Source organism: Myiozetetes cayanensis, unplaced genomic scaffold (genome assembly GCF_022539395.1).
Source record: "Myiozetetes cayanensis isolate MyiCay16 unplaced genomic scaffold, myiCay2020 scf24, whole genome shotgun sequence".
NCBI classification, from domain to species: domain Eukaryota; kingdom Metazoa; phylum Chordata; class Aves; order Passeriformes; family Tyrannidae; genus Myiozetetes; species Myiozetetes cayanensis.
In genome coordinates this window covers 10,245,243-10,263,463 of record NW_026087456.1, presented here as the reverse complement: position 1 = coordinate 10,263,463, position 18,221 = coordinate 10,245,243, and the positions used below count along the sequence as shown (strand labels likewise).

At 52.4% G+C, this 18,221-nt stretch overlaps 1 protein-coding gene across 4 annotated transcripts in view; it reads left to right on the top strand.

Annotated features, from left to right (window-relative positions):
• Nucleotides 1–18,221, top strand: part of SHROOM3 (shroom family member 3) — a 38,701-nt gene that overhangs the window by 19,445 nt on the left and 1,035 nt on the right. For all 4 annotated transcript variants that reach the window (XM_050320678.1, XM_050320680.1, XM_050320677.1 and 1 more), the window contains exons 3-9: nt 1,438–1,569; nt 3,272–6,485; nt 8,655–8,731; nt 11,603–12,505; nt 13,508–14,008; nt 14,790–14,940; nt 17,386–17,658. In XM_050320678.1, the coding sequence (XP_050176635.1) occupies nt 1,511–1,569; nt 3,272–6,485; nt 8,655–8,731; nt 11,603–12,505; nt 13,508–14,008; nt 14,790–14,940; nt 17,386–17,658 (5,178 nt within the window). In that variant the 5' untranslated portion in view covers nt 1,438–1,510. The remainder of the gene's footprint in view (nt 1–1,437; nt 1,570–3,271; nt 6,486–8,654; nt 8,732–11,602; nt 12,506–13,507; nt 14,009–14,789; nt 14,941–17,385; nt 17,659–18,221) is intronic.

Genomic DNA, 18,221 nt, shown 5'->3' with positions numbered 1-18,221 from the left:
CGGCAGTTTCCAGCTTCCTTGTTTTCTGGGCAAGGAGCTTAACAGAAGAGCTCTGTCTTAAACACACCTACACATGTAAAGGTAAAATGGTGCTGGGCTCGGCTTGCCCTCTGCAGACCTCAAGTTCAGCTTTCCTTGAGACAATCCTGCCACAACAGATGTTAAAAGGAAAAGCATGTCCCATTTCCTTTCTTCTTTTAGCAGATGACGAGAGAATGACCAGCACTTCTGAACTCTGCATGGAAAAATCACTGGAGGAATGGCTCTGCTTCTCACTCTCGTTTCCATGGGGGTGCCAGTGTTAACTGGTGTTAGGAAAGAACCTGATCCTAACAGCCATTTTTTACTCTGTACACTTTCCTGTATCATTTCACAATCTTAGGCAGTAGGAGAGCCCTCTCTCAGTGTCTGGGTTACGTCTGCCAACGGCATTTTAATCTGTTTCCTGAATTGTTCAGGACATGCTGTACTGTGAGTTTTCAGCGAGACAAAACTTTAAAGGTGTGTCATATCCTCCTGTTGCATTTCTTTAGTCAGCATCATCCTGCAGGCTGTCACATTTCAGTGGTACCCAGGTCCAGTGCTGCTCCTCCTTCTCACAGGAAGAGTGAGAAGCTGCAGAGCAGGGGAGAGATCCCCTGTGGAAAACAGCAGAGGACTGAGGACAAGCCCAAAGGCTGGGGCAAGGGAGAGTCTGTGTGGCCTGTTAAGGGGACTCACTAATCCCCTGCTTTGACTTTCCATTGCACCACTGTGCTTTAAATAAGGCTGTTGGTGGGTTGTTTCTCATCAGAGCTGACAGAACCAGGCCTTGGGCCACCGAGGGCCAGCCGTGCCTGGGGACACACCCTGGGGACAGCTGTCCAGCCGGGGTGGGATGTGAGGGACACGCATTGCTGGAGCTCGATTGTCACGTCTCTCCCGCATTTTTAAGAGAGATCAGAAGAGCCTTGTGCAGGCACCCACCCTCTCATGGCATGTGATTCTTTCCGTGGCTTCGCCAGTCCTCGTTTTAAAATGAAGGGAACCTTTGGAGAAATCCTCCTCCAGCATCCGTAGGAACTGCATCAGCCACCCTGCATTGTGTGGATGCAGGCACAGCCCAGCCTGTAAACTGATCCCTGGGAATGGGCCCCAGGCTCAGCCCCAAGGGGTGAAGCTGGCTGGGAGGTAGAAGGGAAGACCCCCAGCATTCAGTGATAACCCACTTGCCTCTTGCCTTGCAAATCCAAGGGGGAGAGTGTTGTGTGAATGTCAGAGACACGTCTCGTGGTTGCTGCTGGATTTGCTTGGAATAGACAAGAATGTAGCAGTGAAACATGAGTGAGCACGAGCAGTTTTAGATGTTGGTGTTAAATGTCAGTACTACTTCCCAGTCCTCTTCCTTGGAGGAGCTGGCCTATTGATGATGTGCAAAATCCTTCTGCTTCCACACAGGCGGAGCGAAACTCCAGGCCGACCTCACTCCTGGCATTCAACCAAACTTGCGGAGAACCAACCCGATCCCAGCATGATGCAAATATCTCAGGGTACGCTTGGCACCCCTTGGCATCAGTCCTACCACTCCAGGTAAGCACTTCACAGCTGTGGAGTGAAGGAAAGGGAGACAGAAGATGTGGTGGGGAAATGGGAAGCAGTGCCCTGCAGGTTAGGGCTGTTTCTGGCATGTTCAGCACTGGGGCAACTGGAGGAGGGACAAGTTTAAATTCTGCCCTTGAAGGATTTTCCCCAGAAAGGCAGAAGGGTTTCAAACTCTCCTTATAGACTGTGGGATTTAGACATCATTTCTCCTGCAGGCAGGACTGAGCCTTGGCAGAGGGGAGGAAGGAGAAGACAGAGCATTGAAAAGAGTGAGGGGATGTTTGCAGGAAAAATGTGTATTAGTCTGTGGCCTCAGTACAACTCATGCTGGAGTGTACTCCTTTCCCACCGAGGGGCTTTGCTTCCCAGGCACAGCTCCTGGCAGAGCCTTTGGCAGCACAGCTCTGTCTCCTGGGTGCTTGAAGAGGAGCACGGGGAACATCTAGTGGCCAGCTGGCTAGGGCTGTGCTGGGCATTGCCAGGGAAATGGTTACTTGAATCCAAAAGAGAGTGGTGCATTTAAATGGATAAAGCAGCTTTATCCTGACATTTGCCATCTCTTCCTGCCTGTGTCTGTGTTCCTCTGCACCCCTCTGTGGAGCTGCTGCGAGCAGGCTTCCTTCTACCCTTCCTCATCCTCAGCATCCTTCTCCACACGGTCTGTCCTTTGGTTGGGATATGATCTGGAGGAAGCTTCCAGCTCTCTGCCTTGCCCTGCCACAGCCTGTCCTTTCCTACTGCTTCTCAGTGGCTCTGCCAGGACAGTGCATGTAGTTGCACAGGGAACTAGAGAAAGTGATATCTGAGGAAGGGCAGCTGGAACAGAGGGAAGAATGAAATCCTCAGGTTACACTCTCTGATCCTGTCTGTATTTGCCTGAATCTGGGAGGGGAGATTAGCCAGGGCAAACTCCACAGAAATCTGTGATGGCCCCCTGTGAGGTGTAAAAAAAGAACTGTGGCAAGCACAAGGAGCTCCCTTCCCACAGACAGAAAGGTCTCTGAATATGCTTATTTCTGATCTCACCTCTGGCGTCCGTGAGTCTTCCTTGGACACATGTACCCTGGAGGGGGTGCCAAGGTGTACCTGCACCTGCTGAGCTACATGAGGAGGTGGCTGTGCAGAATTCCTGGGTGTTCTCAGACTGTCTGTGGCTGCACCCCGCTTTCCTCCAGGCACAAACATGTGCATCTCTCCTCTGTCTTGTCAGTTTAGTTTTCTTGCAGCAAGCAAACTATCCTTGGGACAGCTGAATTTCCAGGAAGCCTGCCAGGGCGTAGCCCTCATCTCCATAAAAAGAAATGAAATGGGAAAAAAGAAAGAGATTAGATTCCCCCCCAGAACGCCCCTCGTGCTCCTTGCCTCCTCCTCGGTGGCGTCGGTGCTCATTCAGCTTTCCGAGGGCTTTGGATGGGTTTGCTGGGTGGGGTTGATCCTCCCTGGCTCCAGAGATGCACTGTCTTTCTGTCTGTATTTCCCTCCCACCCTTCTGTGGCAAATAAGAGCCATGTGTTGCAATGTCAAGCAGTTCCTCTTTGTGAACTGGGATGACTCCAAACAGGGGATGGAGTAAGGCCCAAATAAGGGTTTTCATCTCAAAACTAAACATCTTGCTTCTGAGCTTGCTTATAAGTAGTTGTGCCTCTCCTCTGCTGTCAGTGGGTTTTCACTCTTGTCTCGCTCTCTCCAGCTCCTCCACCAGCGATCTCTCTGGCTACGAGCATGGCTATCTGAGGAGGAGTCCGGATCAGTACAGCTCCCGGGGCAGCATGGAGAGCTTGGACCACTCCTCCCCCAGCTACCACCCTTGTCACCTGTCCCCAGCTAAATCCACCAACAGCATCGACCAGCTCTCCCACTTGCACAGCAAGAGGGACTCTGCCTACAGCTCCTTCTCCACCAACTCCAGCATCCCCGAGTATCCCACCGCTCCGTTGGGCAAGGAGCAGTGCTGCTCCCCGGACAGCACGCAGTGCCAGGCCAGGCTGCAGGAGGGCCTGAAGCAGGCGGACATCAGGTACGTGCGGACGGTGTATGACGCCCAGCAGCGCGTCTCCGAGGAGTACGAGGTGAAGCCCTCCCTGCTCCCGAGCAGCGATGCCCGGGCCTCGCTGGACGGCCGTGGCCACGCCAGGCTGCACGGCCTGGGCCGGCACGGCACGGCTCCCTCCTGGGCACAGCCCGACAGCAAGAGCCAGCCCCACAAGGGACCCCCCTTGCCTCCCGCTCGCAGCGACAGCTACGCGGCCATCAGGCATCACGAGAGGCCCGGCTCGGGCACCGGCTTGGATCTGAGCAAGCCTGGACGGACCCAGCCTAAAGGGGCCTGGACGCCACTGATCAGCTCCCTGTCCCAGGGCCCGCTGCTGAAACCCCCCTTCGGAGATGGGCATCTGCACACCGTGGTGGAGAAGAGCCCGGAGAGCAGCCCCACCATGAAGCCCAAGCAGAGCTATTCCCAGGCAGCCCAGCCGGGGCAGCCCCTGCTGCCCACTGGTGTCTACGCCGTGCCCTCCCCAGAGCCGCACTATGCCCAGGTGCCCCAGCCTTCCACGGGCAATCCCGGGACGCTTTACCCAGCTCTGGCCAAAGAAAGCGGGTACTCTCCATCCCTGCCAGCCTCCTTCGACAAGGCTGCAGCCAGCGGCACCCTGGGCTATGATGAGAATGGAAACCAAAGCACTACAAACAGATCGACCGTCTTTTACCAGCCCCCTGCAGCCGAGAGAAAGCTGGAAGCCAAACTTCTCCAGCAGAAACCTCCCAGCACAGCAGGACCAGAGGTCTCCCTGGCCACATCAAGGAAGGAGGAGCTGTTACCCCTTTACAAGGCAGCACAAAGCCACCGAGAGACCCCAGGTACCACCCAGGCCTCCAAACCCATTTTCCAGGCTCCACAGCTCCAGCTGAGGGATGCTAGTGAGAGAAAATCCCTTTACCAGCCCAAAGAGGACTGGACAGCTGGATCCCAGGAGGACAAAAATGGCAACACACAGTTACATGAGAGAGAAGCTGCTGCTCACCAGCAGTGGGGTCACAGCAAGGCCAAGCAGTACAGCTTCTCCTCCCTGCAGAACATCCCAGAGAGCTCCAGGAGGCAAAGCAGCTCCGAGTTAAGAGAGATGCAAGCAGGCGAGTGTTATTCCAACACCAAACTGTCCTTCCTGAACAGCAGCAGCAAAGAGGAGAAGGATCACAGGGACCAGGGCCACAGGCAGTGGAGCGATGTGGACCCACAGGCCTTCACGAGGCACGAGGGGGATGTGAGCATGACTCTGTTCCATGCTGCCGAGCCAAAGTGCAAAGAGCCTCCTTCTCCACAGCACCCAAAGACCTCAGATTTCGGGAGGAGCCGGCTCAGCTCCAGCAGCACCCAAAGCTTTCCCTACGGCAAACCAGAGGCTGGCAAGCCCCGCTGCTCGGTGCTGGAGAAGGTCAGCAAGTTTGAGCAGCGGGAGCAGAGCACCCCCCGTCCCCAGAGCGCTGGCATTCCCAGCTTTGGACAGCACTATGGGCCGAGCAGGACAAGCCAGCCCTCTGGCACCAGGGGCTCCCTGCTCAGCCCGGAGGATGTGCGGAGCAAGCTGCCCACAGAGCCAGCCAGGGGCTCCAGCCCCTCCGTCAGGAACGGGAAGCTGGAAGAGGCTGACTGGCACCCTGTAGAGCTGCAGATGGCGGCTTCGGTGAAGCAGGCGAGACCCAGTGACTACTACAGCCTGTGTCCTGACCATGAGGGGCAAGGAAGGGCGGCCCAGCTGCCGCGCAGTAAAAGCACGTTCCAGCTGGCAGGGGAGCCTGAGAAAGACATCCTCTGGAAGGACAACATCCAGGACGTCCACGGGTCACAGCTGGACACGCCATTTAACAGGGCCTACAGGAACAGCATTAAGGATGCCCAGTCCAGGGTGCTGAGGGCCACCTCGTTCCGTCGCATCAGCCCCCCGTTCGGGAGCGCTCCCAAGAGGATGCCCCAGCGTCCTGCCTCGGCCCACGTGGGCATGAGGAGCACAGCGCCATCTCCGCACACGCCCAAGGAGAGGCACAGCATCACGCCCACTGAAGGCGGCCTCTCTGCCCTGGACTACACCAGGACGCAGCACGTGCTGCGCATCGGGGGCCGCAGGCGGCTGACGGCGGAGCAGAAGAAGCGCTCCTACTCGGAGCCGGAGAAGATGAACGAGGTGGGCATCTCGGATGGGGAGCCGTCACCCTTCTCCTTCCAGAAGAAGGGCATCCATTTTGTCTTCCCGGAGAACACGGTGGCTGACCGGCGGAAGATCTTCGAGAGGGACGGCAAGGCTTCCTCCACAGCCAGCCTGTCCAAGCCTGAGCTCAAGCAGCTCCAGCAGAGTGCCCTCGCCGACTACATCGAACGGAAAACGGGGAGACGGCCGTCCTCACAGGATGTGGGGCTGCTGAGGGAGCGCACCCACAGCTCCTACCTGCAGGTGGGGGGCACGGATAGCCAGAGCCTTTCCTCTGCCTCCAGCATGAATTCCCTGCAGGACCAGAACCTTTACCGCCGGAGAGAGTCCATAGAGCGGATATCCAGGATGGGACGGATGTCTTCTACCCTTCCTCTGGGGCTGATGGACTACTTGGACACGAGTGGAGATGAGAAGGTGGGACGCCAGGACAGCTCAGGCACAAGCCGGCCAAAAGCAGAGAGGTGCCGGGATTACAGAGCCAGGACGGAGCTCACCAAAGGCACACAGACAGACCCGCTGGGCGTGCAGGGCCAGCCTCGCTACAGGAACCAGGAGCAGGTCTTTGAAACACCCTCCACCGCCAGGAAATCAGGGAAATCGGTGTCCGTGGAAGACCTGCTCGATAGGTACGACAATCAGCCCGTCCCTGTGCACGTACGTTCCAGATCGTCTCCCACAGCGGATAAGAAACACCAGGTATGTGGGAACGGGGTGATGTGCACCCACAAGCAGGGCTCTTGCATCCAGGGAATGGGGGGGAATATCAGAGAACAGGCTGATGTTCAATCATGGCAATTACTCTATTGATTAGAGCAGGGTTCAGTGCCTGCTGAGACAGATGAAGTTTACTGCACTTAAAAACTTGCTGGTGGGGTTCAGCTTTCTTCCTGCTGGGGCTGTTTCAGGAATGTCAAGGATGCTGGGATTTCAGTGCATATGCTGGTAGTGTGCACATGTCCTTGCTGCTCTGGACATTCCACCTGGACATCCATGTCCTTACCTGCCAGGAGCACTGGAAAAGCACTGAGCACCTTTCTGGTGGGGTGTCCCATTAAGGTGGTGATTCACTGTTGCTGCTGTCCTGTCTCAGCCCATTTTCCTGGGGCAAAGCAGAGAGGCTTAAAGTCTGCTTGGAATTGCCCTGGCTCCCACTGTGCCTTACAGTGCTGGGAAGTGCTGGGCAGAGGCACTGCCAAATAACCATTATGTTTTGCCTCCAGCCCTGGAGGGAAACATCACAGAGAAAACTGAGCAGAGACCCTGGCTGCTCCATGTCCCCTGCTTGGTGGTTGGGAACATTACACTGATGTCACAAATGGGGAATTTGACTGACTCTGAGGATGGTAAACAGTAGAACCAGGCTAAATTCTTAAAGAACAACTGCCCACACCAACTCTTCAGCTGAAATCTGTTCAGACCTATTTAGGTAACTGCAACTGCTCGAGGCACACAGATTTGCAGCAGTGGTGGGTCTGTTTCCATGCCAAGCTCCATTCATCATAAACGGGGATGCAAACTACCAAAATGTGTGGACAGGCTCCTTGCTCCAAATAGGCTGAGTGTTTGGAGAGGCTCGCATATTTACAGGGCAGCTGAGATCCAGGACATCTCCTTCTGCTCTTGCACTTGCTCCTGGCCCAGAACAGATCCTCCAGGTGCAATGAAGTGATCCTGAGTCAAGTGGCATGGAGGAGGCTCTGGGCAGCACCTCACAAACAGGCCCACCCCTCCCCAACTCCCTGTGTGCTCCATTCTCCACGTCCTCCCTCGGCAGCCCTCAGCTCCCACGCCACGTCTTTAAATAGGGGGAATTAAAAAAGCAGCTTGTGAATATCGAGTGACCGGAATGCACTTCCAGAACCACTCCTGTCTCATCCCACCATCGGTATTTTTCCACCCCAGCCAGGCATCAGGCTCATCTGTGCCATTTTGTCACACTTGCCTTGCATTCAGTAAGGGTCCAGAACGAGTTAAGGTGAAGGCCAAGCCGTGACCCTTCCTGTGCCTCCCAGAACAGTCAGAGAAGCAACAAACCCAGACATCCAGAGAGAGAAAAATCACCAAAATGTACTTGCCAATGACAGGCTGGACAACAAACAGCCCCAGCTCCTTTTTCCCCAGGCTACTCTCTCAGGCAGGATGTACAGGGCAGTTCTTGAGATCTTTATTTCCCCCTTTTGGCACATTTTTAATCGTTCATACATTCAGCAGCCAAACCAGAGCTCCTGCCTGGTGGAAACCAACTTGAGGAAGAGGGTGAACAGCACTGCAGACCTGATTATAGTCCAAATATAGAAGAGGGGAGATCCAGGCTGTTTTCCAGAGGGATTTAGCTGTATCCACTTCTGGAATGAGGATTTAATCCCATAGGTAGCAAGGCACTTGTGAAAACCCTATTCTTAAATCCTAATTTGTCTTCCAACACACACACCAATCTGTAGGGTCTGTTTGAAAGGGAAGTATATGTTTAGGTGGGTTTTTTTCATTAGTTTTATTTCTGATCCATCTCCAATGCAAAACCACAGCTATAAGCATGGGGGACAAAGCCAAACCAACAGGGGAATTTTTGTTTATTTGTTGTTTATTTATATTTCAGATTTTTGTGGAAAGTGTTTATTTCCAGTTCAGCAGCAGACTTCTCTGCCTCACTATAGGTTTTGGAGGGCCTTGTTCACAGCGCTAAATGTTCTTTTCAAGCTGCCTACAAATCACGTTGCACTGTCACTGCAGGAATTTGTTTGGAGATAGGAAGGAATGGATAGCCATGGGGAATGACTTGGTCTCGGGCTTCAGAAGGCATTCTCATCGGTGTCTTGGTATTTTGTTTGCTTTCTGCTCGCTGCTAACGCTGTCTTTGTACTCCAGGAGCTGCTGAGAAGGGAGAGCAGTGAATTCGGCCCCATGGTGAGGGATCCCTTCTACGTGGTCAGCGCAGGAGCCAGGTAGGAGTGTGTCCATGTCCCCTGTGCCCCTGCAGGACCAGCTCTGGCCATGCAGCAGTTGTCATGGATTGTCTCACACCAAACACCAGGGAAAACACCTGCACAGACGCAGCTCTGGGTGTGCTGTGCCCAGCACACTTAGGAGGAGTTGCTGTGAGCTTTGTTTTGACTACAGACATTCATTTACTATCAAATTCTCCTCATATCATCTTGGGCCATTTTTCTGCAGCAAATTTCCAGTTACATAATTTCCAAAATGCGTTTGATCTGCTGCTGGAACTTACATCCAGATGCTGTCATAACTGAAGGGTCCTAAAGGGAAAAATACCTTGATGGTTTTCTCCAGCTGCCTCCCCAAAAGCAAGGGAACATTTGCATGGATTAAAACCAGGAGATTTCCCTGACCTTGCTGAAGTGGGAGCTGGCCTTTAGGCTGCTTTGCTTCATGCAGGCAGGATGTTTTGCTCAGCAACAGGGGGAGAGAGAAATGTTTTTAAAAATAGAAAAGTGTAATCACAAAACGCATAGTCTTAGGACTTATGCAACTCTCCACTTAGCCGAGGATTGTTTTGAAGTTAACTAGAACTGAAGTTGATCATGCTGTATTTACATTTAAATAATAAATAGATGTTTGCCCTAAGCCCTGAGTGCCCAAACAACCAACTCCCATTACAGTAAAAACCATCAAGAGGGACTAAAAGAATTGTTCACAAAGGAGCTCTGTTCCTCACAAACTTGCAGTAAATGCCAGCCAGCTCTGCACTCACAGTGGGAGTTAACACTGCTGTCTCCAAAGGTTTCTCCACACAGCTCTGAGGCACAGAGTGATAGCTGGAAGCAGGGGCAGGCTCCTACTCTGGCTGGGTCTCACTTCTGGCCATTTTTGCCCCTAAGAAGACATAAATGTTGTTTTAAAGGGACCCAATCAACCTTCAGGCACATCCTTTTAGGTTTATTTAAAACATGCCCGTTTGCTGTGATTTGGAATAACTTTTTCCATGTTTTTTCCTAAGACAACAATGCAGCTGTTTCAGTTGCTCCTGCCTCCCTGTTTTTCCTGGAGATGGCATTTCATCCTGCTGCTCAATCGCTGCTTGCAGCTTCCTTTTATGTCTTTCTTTCCCCAACCTATTTTCCAAGTAATGGGATTGAACACCCAGACTGAAAACAAGTTTATTGGGGCACGAAATGCAGGTTTCTCATTTTCTTGCTTCAGTGCACAAAGATTATTGGTTATTACCAGTTTTGTGATGTTTCTGCTGCGCAGGCATCCCTCATGCTTCGCAAGCACATTTCCAATGGGAGACAGGAGCTTGCTTTCCCTTCTTGCTCAGAATTGGATTTCCCAAAAGATAAAATGAGGATAGGAGAAGCAGTCTCCATACCAGGAGGCAACACCAGGAAGAACAGGTTATGTTTCCTGGTTTCCTTGGGTCACAGCTGCCTAAAGTGCTGGAGAGGAGATGGGAGCACCCCTCCCAAGGCTCTTGCTCGAGGAGGAAAAAAACTGTCAGATGGGGAAGTCAGGAAACAACCCTGGTCAGCAATCACTTGGTCCCGTCACATGTGCTCTCCCACTGCTCCCCAGGTGCCACACAATATTGGTTTTAGAATCCACAGTTGCTTCCACAGTAGGAGAGATCTTTCAATTAGAGAATTACCATCTGGTGTTCCTGACAAACACTGAGCATCTGAAAATAATACACACTGCTACTGTCCAGGAACCACAGACAATACCAAGAGCAGCCTGTCTGGGAAGTTTCCCCAGCCCCAGGCACAGGCTGCCAAATTCTATTCTCAGTCACACCAGAATAAAGCCGAACAACCCCTGTTTTTGACAGAGTTATTCTTAATTTGTACCAGTATATCTGGGAACAAATCTGGGGCCCAAGTCTCCAGCATCACAGATTGGCAGTGTTGGGAGCGTTTGAACAATGCATCTCAAGAGCAGAAAATATATTGGCAGTAGAGTTTTATTGTGTTTTGTTGGTTTATGGTACAGTCTCATGTTTTCAGGCCATCTTTTCTGGCATCTGCTGGTGTCATTGTTACTACTTGGTTTGTTTTCCAGCTAAATAGCCATATAGGCAGGTAGGTTTGGTGCTGGATTCCGAGCAGGATCCTCACTCCAAAGGCCTGATGCTGTTCCTCAGACTCACATGAGAACATCCTAAAAGAGCTGGAAGGAATAACTCACCCCTCTGGCTTTGCAGCTTTAACATCCGCTCGCAGATGGAATGTGTTGGCTGTGGGGTTCGTCACACCTGCCTGTCTGAGGGAACTCTGTTTTCTAACAGGATTCCAAGGCTGTGGGAGCTTTTTTTAATTTTCTCTACAGTCAAAATAGTGCATTTTTTTGGCCTCTCTTTGTTCTTGGAGACAGTTGAATCATTTTTATTGGCACCTTTCCAACAGGAGCCGGATAATGTTATAGGAATTTTTGGCTCATAGAGCTTAAAATGACGAGCAATCGAGAATGGAGTTTGATGGTAGATAACGTCAAATAATCTGTCTTACAGAAGTTACTACTAGGTCTATCTGTAACAAACCAAATTGAAACCTAGGCTGGAAAGGAAGCCAGGCATTAGGTTTCCCTAAATTTTTTTTCCATTGAGTTACTGTTGTGATACTTGCTACACACCTGTGTATTGTAGCACACATTGAGAGTGACGAGAGAGAGTGAGTGGAAATGGATCTGGCTCAGGATTTGACTTCCAGTTTCAAAGCACAGCTGCACCTCACCTAGACCAGCAGGCACTGACACTGGCCTCTGGTAGGGTTGATAACTGATTCATTAAGGAGGTGCACAAGAGCTTTTCCTGCTCATTGATTAGTTGTTAATCTTACTGTGGTCTGTCTCTTGGTGTTTAGGTCTTTCAGCAAGAAAGAGAGAAGCCACTCAGAGAGACTGGCATTCACCAGTTACTATCCCCACCCTCCCCGCAGCAGCGATGTTGTCACTGGGTCCACCACGCTGACAGAGAACCACAAGCCCTCAGAACTTTCCAGGCCAGATAGCAGGACTTCTGCATTTTTCCCAGCCCCAACAGAGGCAAGGAGTCACTATCCTGAGCAAAAGCAAGGCTTTAAACCCTCGTTCCTTAACCTTACTCCTTCTGGATCTGCCCAGCCCTCCCCTAACACGCCCACCCAGGCTCCCTCAGACTTCCAGAACACAGGCGAGGGCGAGGCTCTGAGACAGCACCATGCCAAACCAGAGGCTCTTCCCCCTGAGGGCAACAGGAATATCCAGGCACATCCCTTGGATGCCATGCAGGATAGATCCCCGGAGACTCCCATGGAAGAAATGGTGTGGAGAAGGAAGGCCGGGCTGCTCCACAGATCCCTGCCCCCCAAAGTGGCGTGGGCTCCTCCGGTCAAGGACAACAGCTCCACCAGGGCACTGGTGTCTCCCCCAGCGGCTGGGCCCAAGCTCTCCCAGAGGTGGCAGTCCCTGCCCACACAGAGCAGCACTTCTTCCGACCCGGAGACTCCCTCTCCCCAGGGGACCACCCAGCTGCGGATCTCAGAGTCGGGGCTGCAGCTCACGCCCCCGCCCTTGCTGCAGGACGAGGGGGACGATGAGGTGTTCATCGCACCTTCCCAGCCGCCCTTCTCCCCGCCGCCGCCATCCCGTCCTCTTCCCGAGCTCAGCTCTTGCACTTCTGCCAACGGCACCGGGGAATTCCCACCTCCCCTCCCAGCCGTGGCACTTGAGGGGAATGGGGCAGCTGGAGACAAATCCCCCCGGCTCCCAGAGGAGGCCAGCGTGAGGTAAGGGTGGGCTGGAACGCACCGTCTGGGGGGTGCAGGGCCATATACAGTAAGATATGCGGGGCTCAGACAGATGGCAGTGACCCCGCGTGCTGTGAGACCCCCCGGCTGCCAGCCGGGTGGGGAGATCACTGCATGGGCACAGGGACAGACAGACAGACTCACTGCCTGCATGCCTAGAGCATCGTCAAATGACATGGCCAGGCCAGGGCACAAAGCTTGATGGGCCACCAGCATGTCCACTGGCAGGAAAGGGGGTTAGGGAGGAGAAAGTCTCCTGGTGTGCTTCTCCCTGCAGATTTCAGTGGGGTCGCTTCCTGCTCACTTCAGTACGAGGAGTTGCAATAGATGCTGACTCCTTCCAGTTACTGGTTTTTGAGAGACAGCTGTGAAAATCCATGGTGGGTTTATCCAAACAGAATCCCCCAGAATGCATCTTAGACCTGGCACAAAACAATGCTGTTATGAAACAGTGACCATCTGCCAGGGAGTGACAGCACAAATATGTCACAGTCACACTGTACAGGGAAACTCTCCTGAAGGATAGGACTTTGGGCGAGGTGCCCAGCTGGTTTAACTCCACACAGCTTCCCGCACTCCCAGGGAGCTGCTCTAATATCCATCCAGAAAGAATCTGGCCAGGGCTACAGCAGTGTTTGGCTTTTCCAACATAACAAGGACAAATGGGTAGGGGCTGCTCAGGATGGCACTCTCAGGTGGGGAGACAAAGTCCCCCAACTGTCAGCAAAAAACAAAGTGACTTGTTACTCACTAGTTCTTATTGTGTTGGAAAGACAATCCAGCAGTGTCCAGGCTGAGGGGATGAAATGCTTCTGGTGCCAGGAGCTTCACACCATGTGCCCTTCTGTGTTGGAATGAGAAGTGAGACACAAAACTGAGAGAGAAGGAAGACTTACATGTTGTAGGCCTTCACCATGTGTTCACAGTGGTCCTGGGTGGTAGGTTTATCTTCATCTCACAGAATTTTTCTTTCCATAACAGCTTCAAAAGCTTTTCCAAAGCCCCGGCCGAGAGGGAGATCACAGGGTTGGGCACCAGTATCGGTGAAAATAACTGGCCCCTCTCACCAACTGCATCAAAGAGGAGTAGCTCTCCATCTGCTGTGGACCAGCAGCACCAGTCACCTGCTGCTTCTGAAGGGCCTCAAAGCACTGATGCACAGCCCATAACTCAGCCTGAAGGTGACCCCAGAGAGCCAGAGTTGGAAAACACCAGCCCGGACTCCGGGATGCTCGGCACAGCACCTCCAGTGAAGGCAAAGAAAAAGACCCCAGAGGATATTAAGTCAGAGGCTCTGGCAAAAGAAATTATCCACAAAGACAAGTCTCTGGCAGATATCCTGGATCCAGATTCCAAAATGAAGACTACCATGGACTTAATGGAAGGGATTTTCCCCAGTGGAACCAGCTTGCTGAAGGAGAACAACATGAAGAGGAAGATGTCACAGAAGCAAGTCAGCAGGACGGCCGTCAGGGAGGACACGTAAGCACTGCGGGATTGGGGTGAGGGCTGGCACAGCTCCCAGCTCCCTCACTTCTAAGGCTGACCTGTGCCCAGTGTGTCTGCATCTCTACAGGTGGGCTCTGGTGCAGAGCGAGTTTCACAGTTCCCAGCTGCAGGGCCAGGCAGGGCAGTTCCAAACACCCTTTGTAATGAGCTGGGCTGTGTGGAAAGCAATGCTGAGCTTGGTAACAGGGCAAGAGATGAACCAGCCCTGGAGATGTTACTTGATTTTGCTCTCTGGACCTTTGCAAGCTGAATCAATTCAGTCCAAAGTGCAGGAATAGATACAAGAGTAAAATCCAGATGAAAATGATGGCAGGCAGAAAGATAATGACAGGCCAAAATTTGGAAGGAGGCTTGAGGGCACCTACTTGCTGCAAGGTCAGCCCAAGTGCTCCAGTGTGGGGGTTTTTAAGATAGAAGTTGTCAAGTGGCCGCTGGAGAGCCATCCAGGAATCAGTTGCACTGCACAATTCCAGGTGAGATGGCCGGTCTGGCCACCTCCAGCCGAGCTGTGCTGACTGAGCCCCAGCAAGCTAAACCCTGTCCAGAGCTGTAACCAGTCACCTTTAAAGCCAGGGGCTGTGCTGGGCCGTGACAGCAGCTGACACGCGCCCTCCGGTGACAGCAATCCGCCTTGTCCTTGTGGGTAATAACACTGGGAAGGGACCAAACAGGCAGTGCTGGAAAACCATGAATCTAGGCATGGGGATAAGTCGGGCTCGGACTGAACTCCTCCTTTTTCTTCTCTGGGGTGTAGGAGAGAGGAAAAGGAAGCTCCTGTCACCCTGGTCACCTGTCCTGCTTATTACAGCGTTTCAGCCCCCAAAGCAGAGCTGCTAAATAAAATCAAGGACTTGCCAGAAGAAGTAGGTGAGGAAGAGGAGCTGCTGGACATCAATGAGAAGAAGGTAAATTCAGCACACACCACCATTTTCTGCTTACATTCCTGAAATAACAATAAGCCCTAAAGGGAAGTGCATTTCTATTTGGCAGCTCTCATGTTGCGTGGGAGCGTTTGGGCCACCAGTGAATCTTCATTAGAGTGACCCAAATTGAATGAAGAGGGTTGATCTGAGTACTCACTGCAAATTGAGTACAAATCTTGCACCACCCCGGGGCAGGCCTGTACCATGCCAAATGCTGGGTTTACAGGCTGTAAGCAGCAGTCCCAGTCCTGTAGCAAGGAAGGAAAAGGGAGAGGTGAAACAGCTTGAGCAAGGCCAGCTCAGGTTGGAAACAGGGACAGAGTCTAGCTAGTGACTGCACTGTCTGAGGGCAGGAGGTTTTCCCCCAGGATTTTCCTCTTCAGTGAAGCCATTTAACCTGCTGCCTGCACTCACTGCTCCCAAAGAAACACTGGCTTCTCTTTTTCTCCCACACTTTGTTGTTTCTCTAACCCACTGAAAGCCACGGGCACCTCAGTGGTTCGACCTCCACGTGATGGCTTGGGAGGGAAGAGAGCAGGGCAGGAGGGGAGGAAACATTTCCCTCTCTTGTTGAGGTTACATTTCACTGTGGAACAGCCCCTCCAGTTCTCACTGGAGGTTTCTGTGCTCTGCCTTCCAGGGCTTTTGCAGGGCCTTCTAATTTGCCCCTGTGGTTGTCTCACATTAGTTCCTTGGTAATTACAGACATGTTGCCTAGCTCCCAAATCCCAAGGAGCCACAGGGATTGGGAGTGACTAAACAAGATGAAGATGCTGCGTCTAACAGGCTTGCAAGTAGCTGTGAGCCTGCCATGGAGGGCAAGTCCCAGGCCTTAAAGGTTACATTTGCATGGAAAACCAGAAACAGATGGGAGTGATTAGGCCCAGGTAGCACGATCTGCCTGGTGTGTTTGCACATGGTCTGTGTGCAAGAACATTTGCACAAGGGTTACCTGAGAAGCAGCTGCTCTGGGAGGTCATGTGGCTAAACCAAGCTCATTTGCACTGTTAAGCATACAAAGGTTGGTTGGCATTTGGGATTGCAGGAGAGTCACTGATTAATCAACACAGAAGTATTTTGCAGGCCCCTCCAACTCCCCTGCCTTCAGAACAAAGGTTCATCACTCCCAGCAGTCCCTGCCTCCTGCTTTGGAGGGCAAATCTTCTGCAGCAAGGAGGAACAGCATCATAGCCCCTGGAAAGGACAAGCGTTAGGCTTTGCCTCTGGGTACTGCTGAAGGGAGAATCCACAGAAAGGCATTTCTTTTGATTCACTACCACCTTTGCTCCCTCTCCCTCTGAACTACCCTGCACCAATGGAGTGACTTAGTGGTCATTCTGGGTGGCTGGTGTTTATTTTAAGGGAATATTCCTCACCTTTTGTTCAGTCTCTGCATGTGTGTGGCAGCTGAGAGCAGGCTGTAGTGCAGTCACAGAATGAAGCACACCAAGTGTTCCATCTAGTGGTGCCTGGCCGTACACTGCCATGTGCTTCCCACTGCCAGCCCAGCCTTGGGACCCCACTGAGAGACCACCCTGGGCACCAGGGCCAGCTCAGTGATCCCCCCTGCCTCACCAGTGTTTGAAGATCGCTCCTCCTCTGGAGCAGACTGCCTCCTGCCTGCAGTGACACTCAGTTTGGATGGAAACAGGACTGGAGAGAATATTTTCACAGCAGATTAACACACAGGTAACGGGGCCTCAGCAGTGCACAAGCTGGAGACACAATCTTCACCCCTTGTAGGAAGAGCTTTTCCTGCTCACAGTTCTGAGTAAATGGAAGCAAGAATGGCAAGCCCCAGGCCACAGACATGCTTTTGCATATGTCTTTCCACTAAATCCTAACAGAAATTAGGATCTCGGGCACTTGTGCAGCAGTGCTGTTTGTGGAGTAACCGAAGCCCAGGGGCCTCCTTTTCTTTGGCAGGGAAATAGATGCATTTTTCTCAAAATGTGTTTGTGCTCTGTGTCTTTGCTCAGACACTGAGTAAACTTGGAGCATTGTTGGTGTAAACTCTTGATTGATGTCTCTGTGTGGGAGGCAGTTGTTTTGTACCATTCAAGACGTTTCAGGCTGGGGCAGGGAGTGGAGAACATGCTGGAGATGTGACTGCAGCTCTTTTCGCTTGGAGGTTTTAAAGAACATTACATGTTTCAGCTGTAGGTAGCTGGGTATCAGGACACGGTACACCAAATCTGAGACCTCTTCTATAAATGTTCAAGGAGCACACACATGTTCACACAACCTCAGCAGCTACCTGGATTATGTCCTAGATGAGGAATTCCACTGTTCTCTCCATTTCCTCCTTAATGTCTTCTTTGTCAGCTGTTGCTGACATGACCCTGCTCCTCAGGAACCGCAGCCCTATCCTCTTGTCGTCATCCATGTGATCAGGGTGATGGTAGCAATGTGTTTCCCCTCTGACAGGCTGAGCTCATCGGGAGCTTGACCCACAAACTGGAAATCCTGAAGGAAGCCAAGGAGGGCCTGCTCGCAGACATTAAGATGAATAACGCCCTCGGAGAGGAGGTGGAGCTGCTGATCAGCACTCTGTGCAAACCCAACGAGTTTGACAAGTACAAGATGTTCATTGGCGATCTGGATAAGGTGGTGAACCTCTTGCTCTCCCTCTCGGGACGCCTGGCCCGTGTGGAGAATGTCCTGAGTAGTCTGGGGGAAAATGCCAACAGTGAGGAGCGGGTAGGTATCCGCGGTGTCTGGCCTTGCTGGGATGTGGGGCAGCAGCAGCCATCACAACAGCATACCTTAGAAGGACTTCCAGGGGCTGCCAGGAAAGCAGCACAGGTGTCTTGGAGCTTATATATGAGCAGTAGCAAATGCAGGGTTTGTCCTTGGGAACCTCGATCCCGGTTTGTATAAATGTTGGGGATCCTGCGGCTTTTGTCTCGCCACAGAAGGGCCATGCTGGGGACAGCCTGTCTGTGCCCCATGGCTGGAGGAGAGCCTGGGTGGTGCTGTGCCTCCTGGAATAACCCACTCAGTGAAAGCCACGTTTTAACATTCTTTGGGTGGTTTTTGAGAGGACAAAGCCAGATTTTCCTGGTAGTTGTTGCTTTCAGGCGAGTTTTACTGACTTCCTTGGAGCACTTTCTGCCTCCCATTGACTAGAATTTTCAGAGTCCGATTCAGTGGGATTCACATTCAATCCATAATGAGGGATTCATCCTCCTCTCCGAGGCTCTTGAATCGTGTCTGGGAGCTTAGCAGCCAGCCCCAGAGCTGGTGCTGGGAGGAAGAAGGGG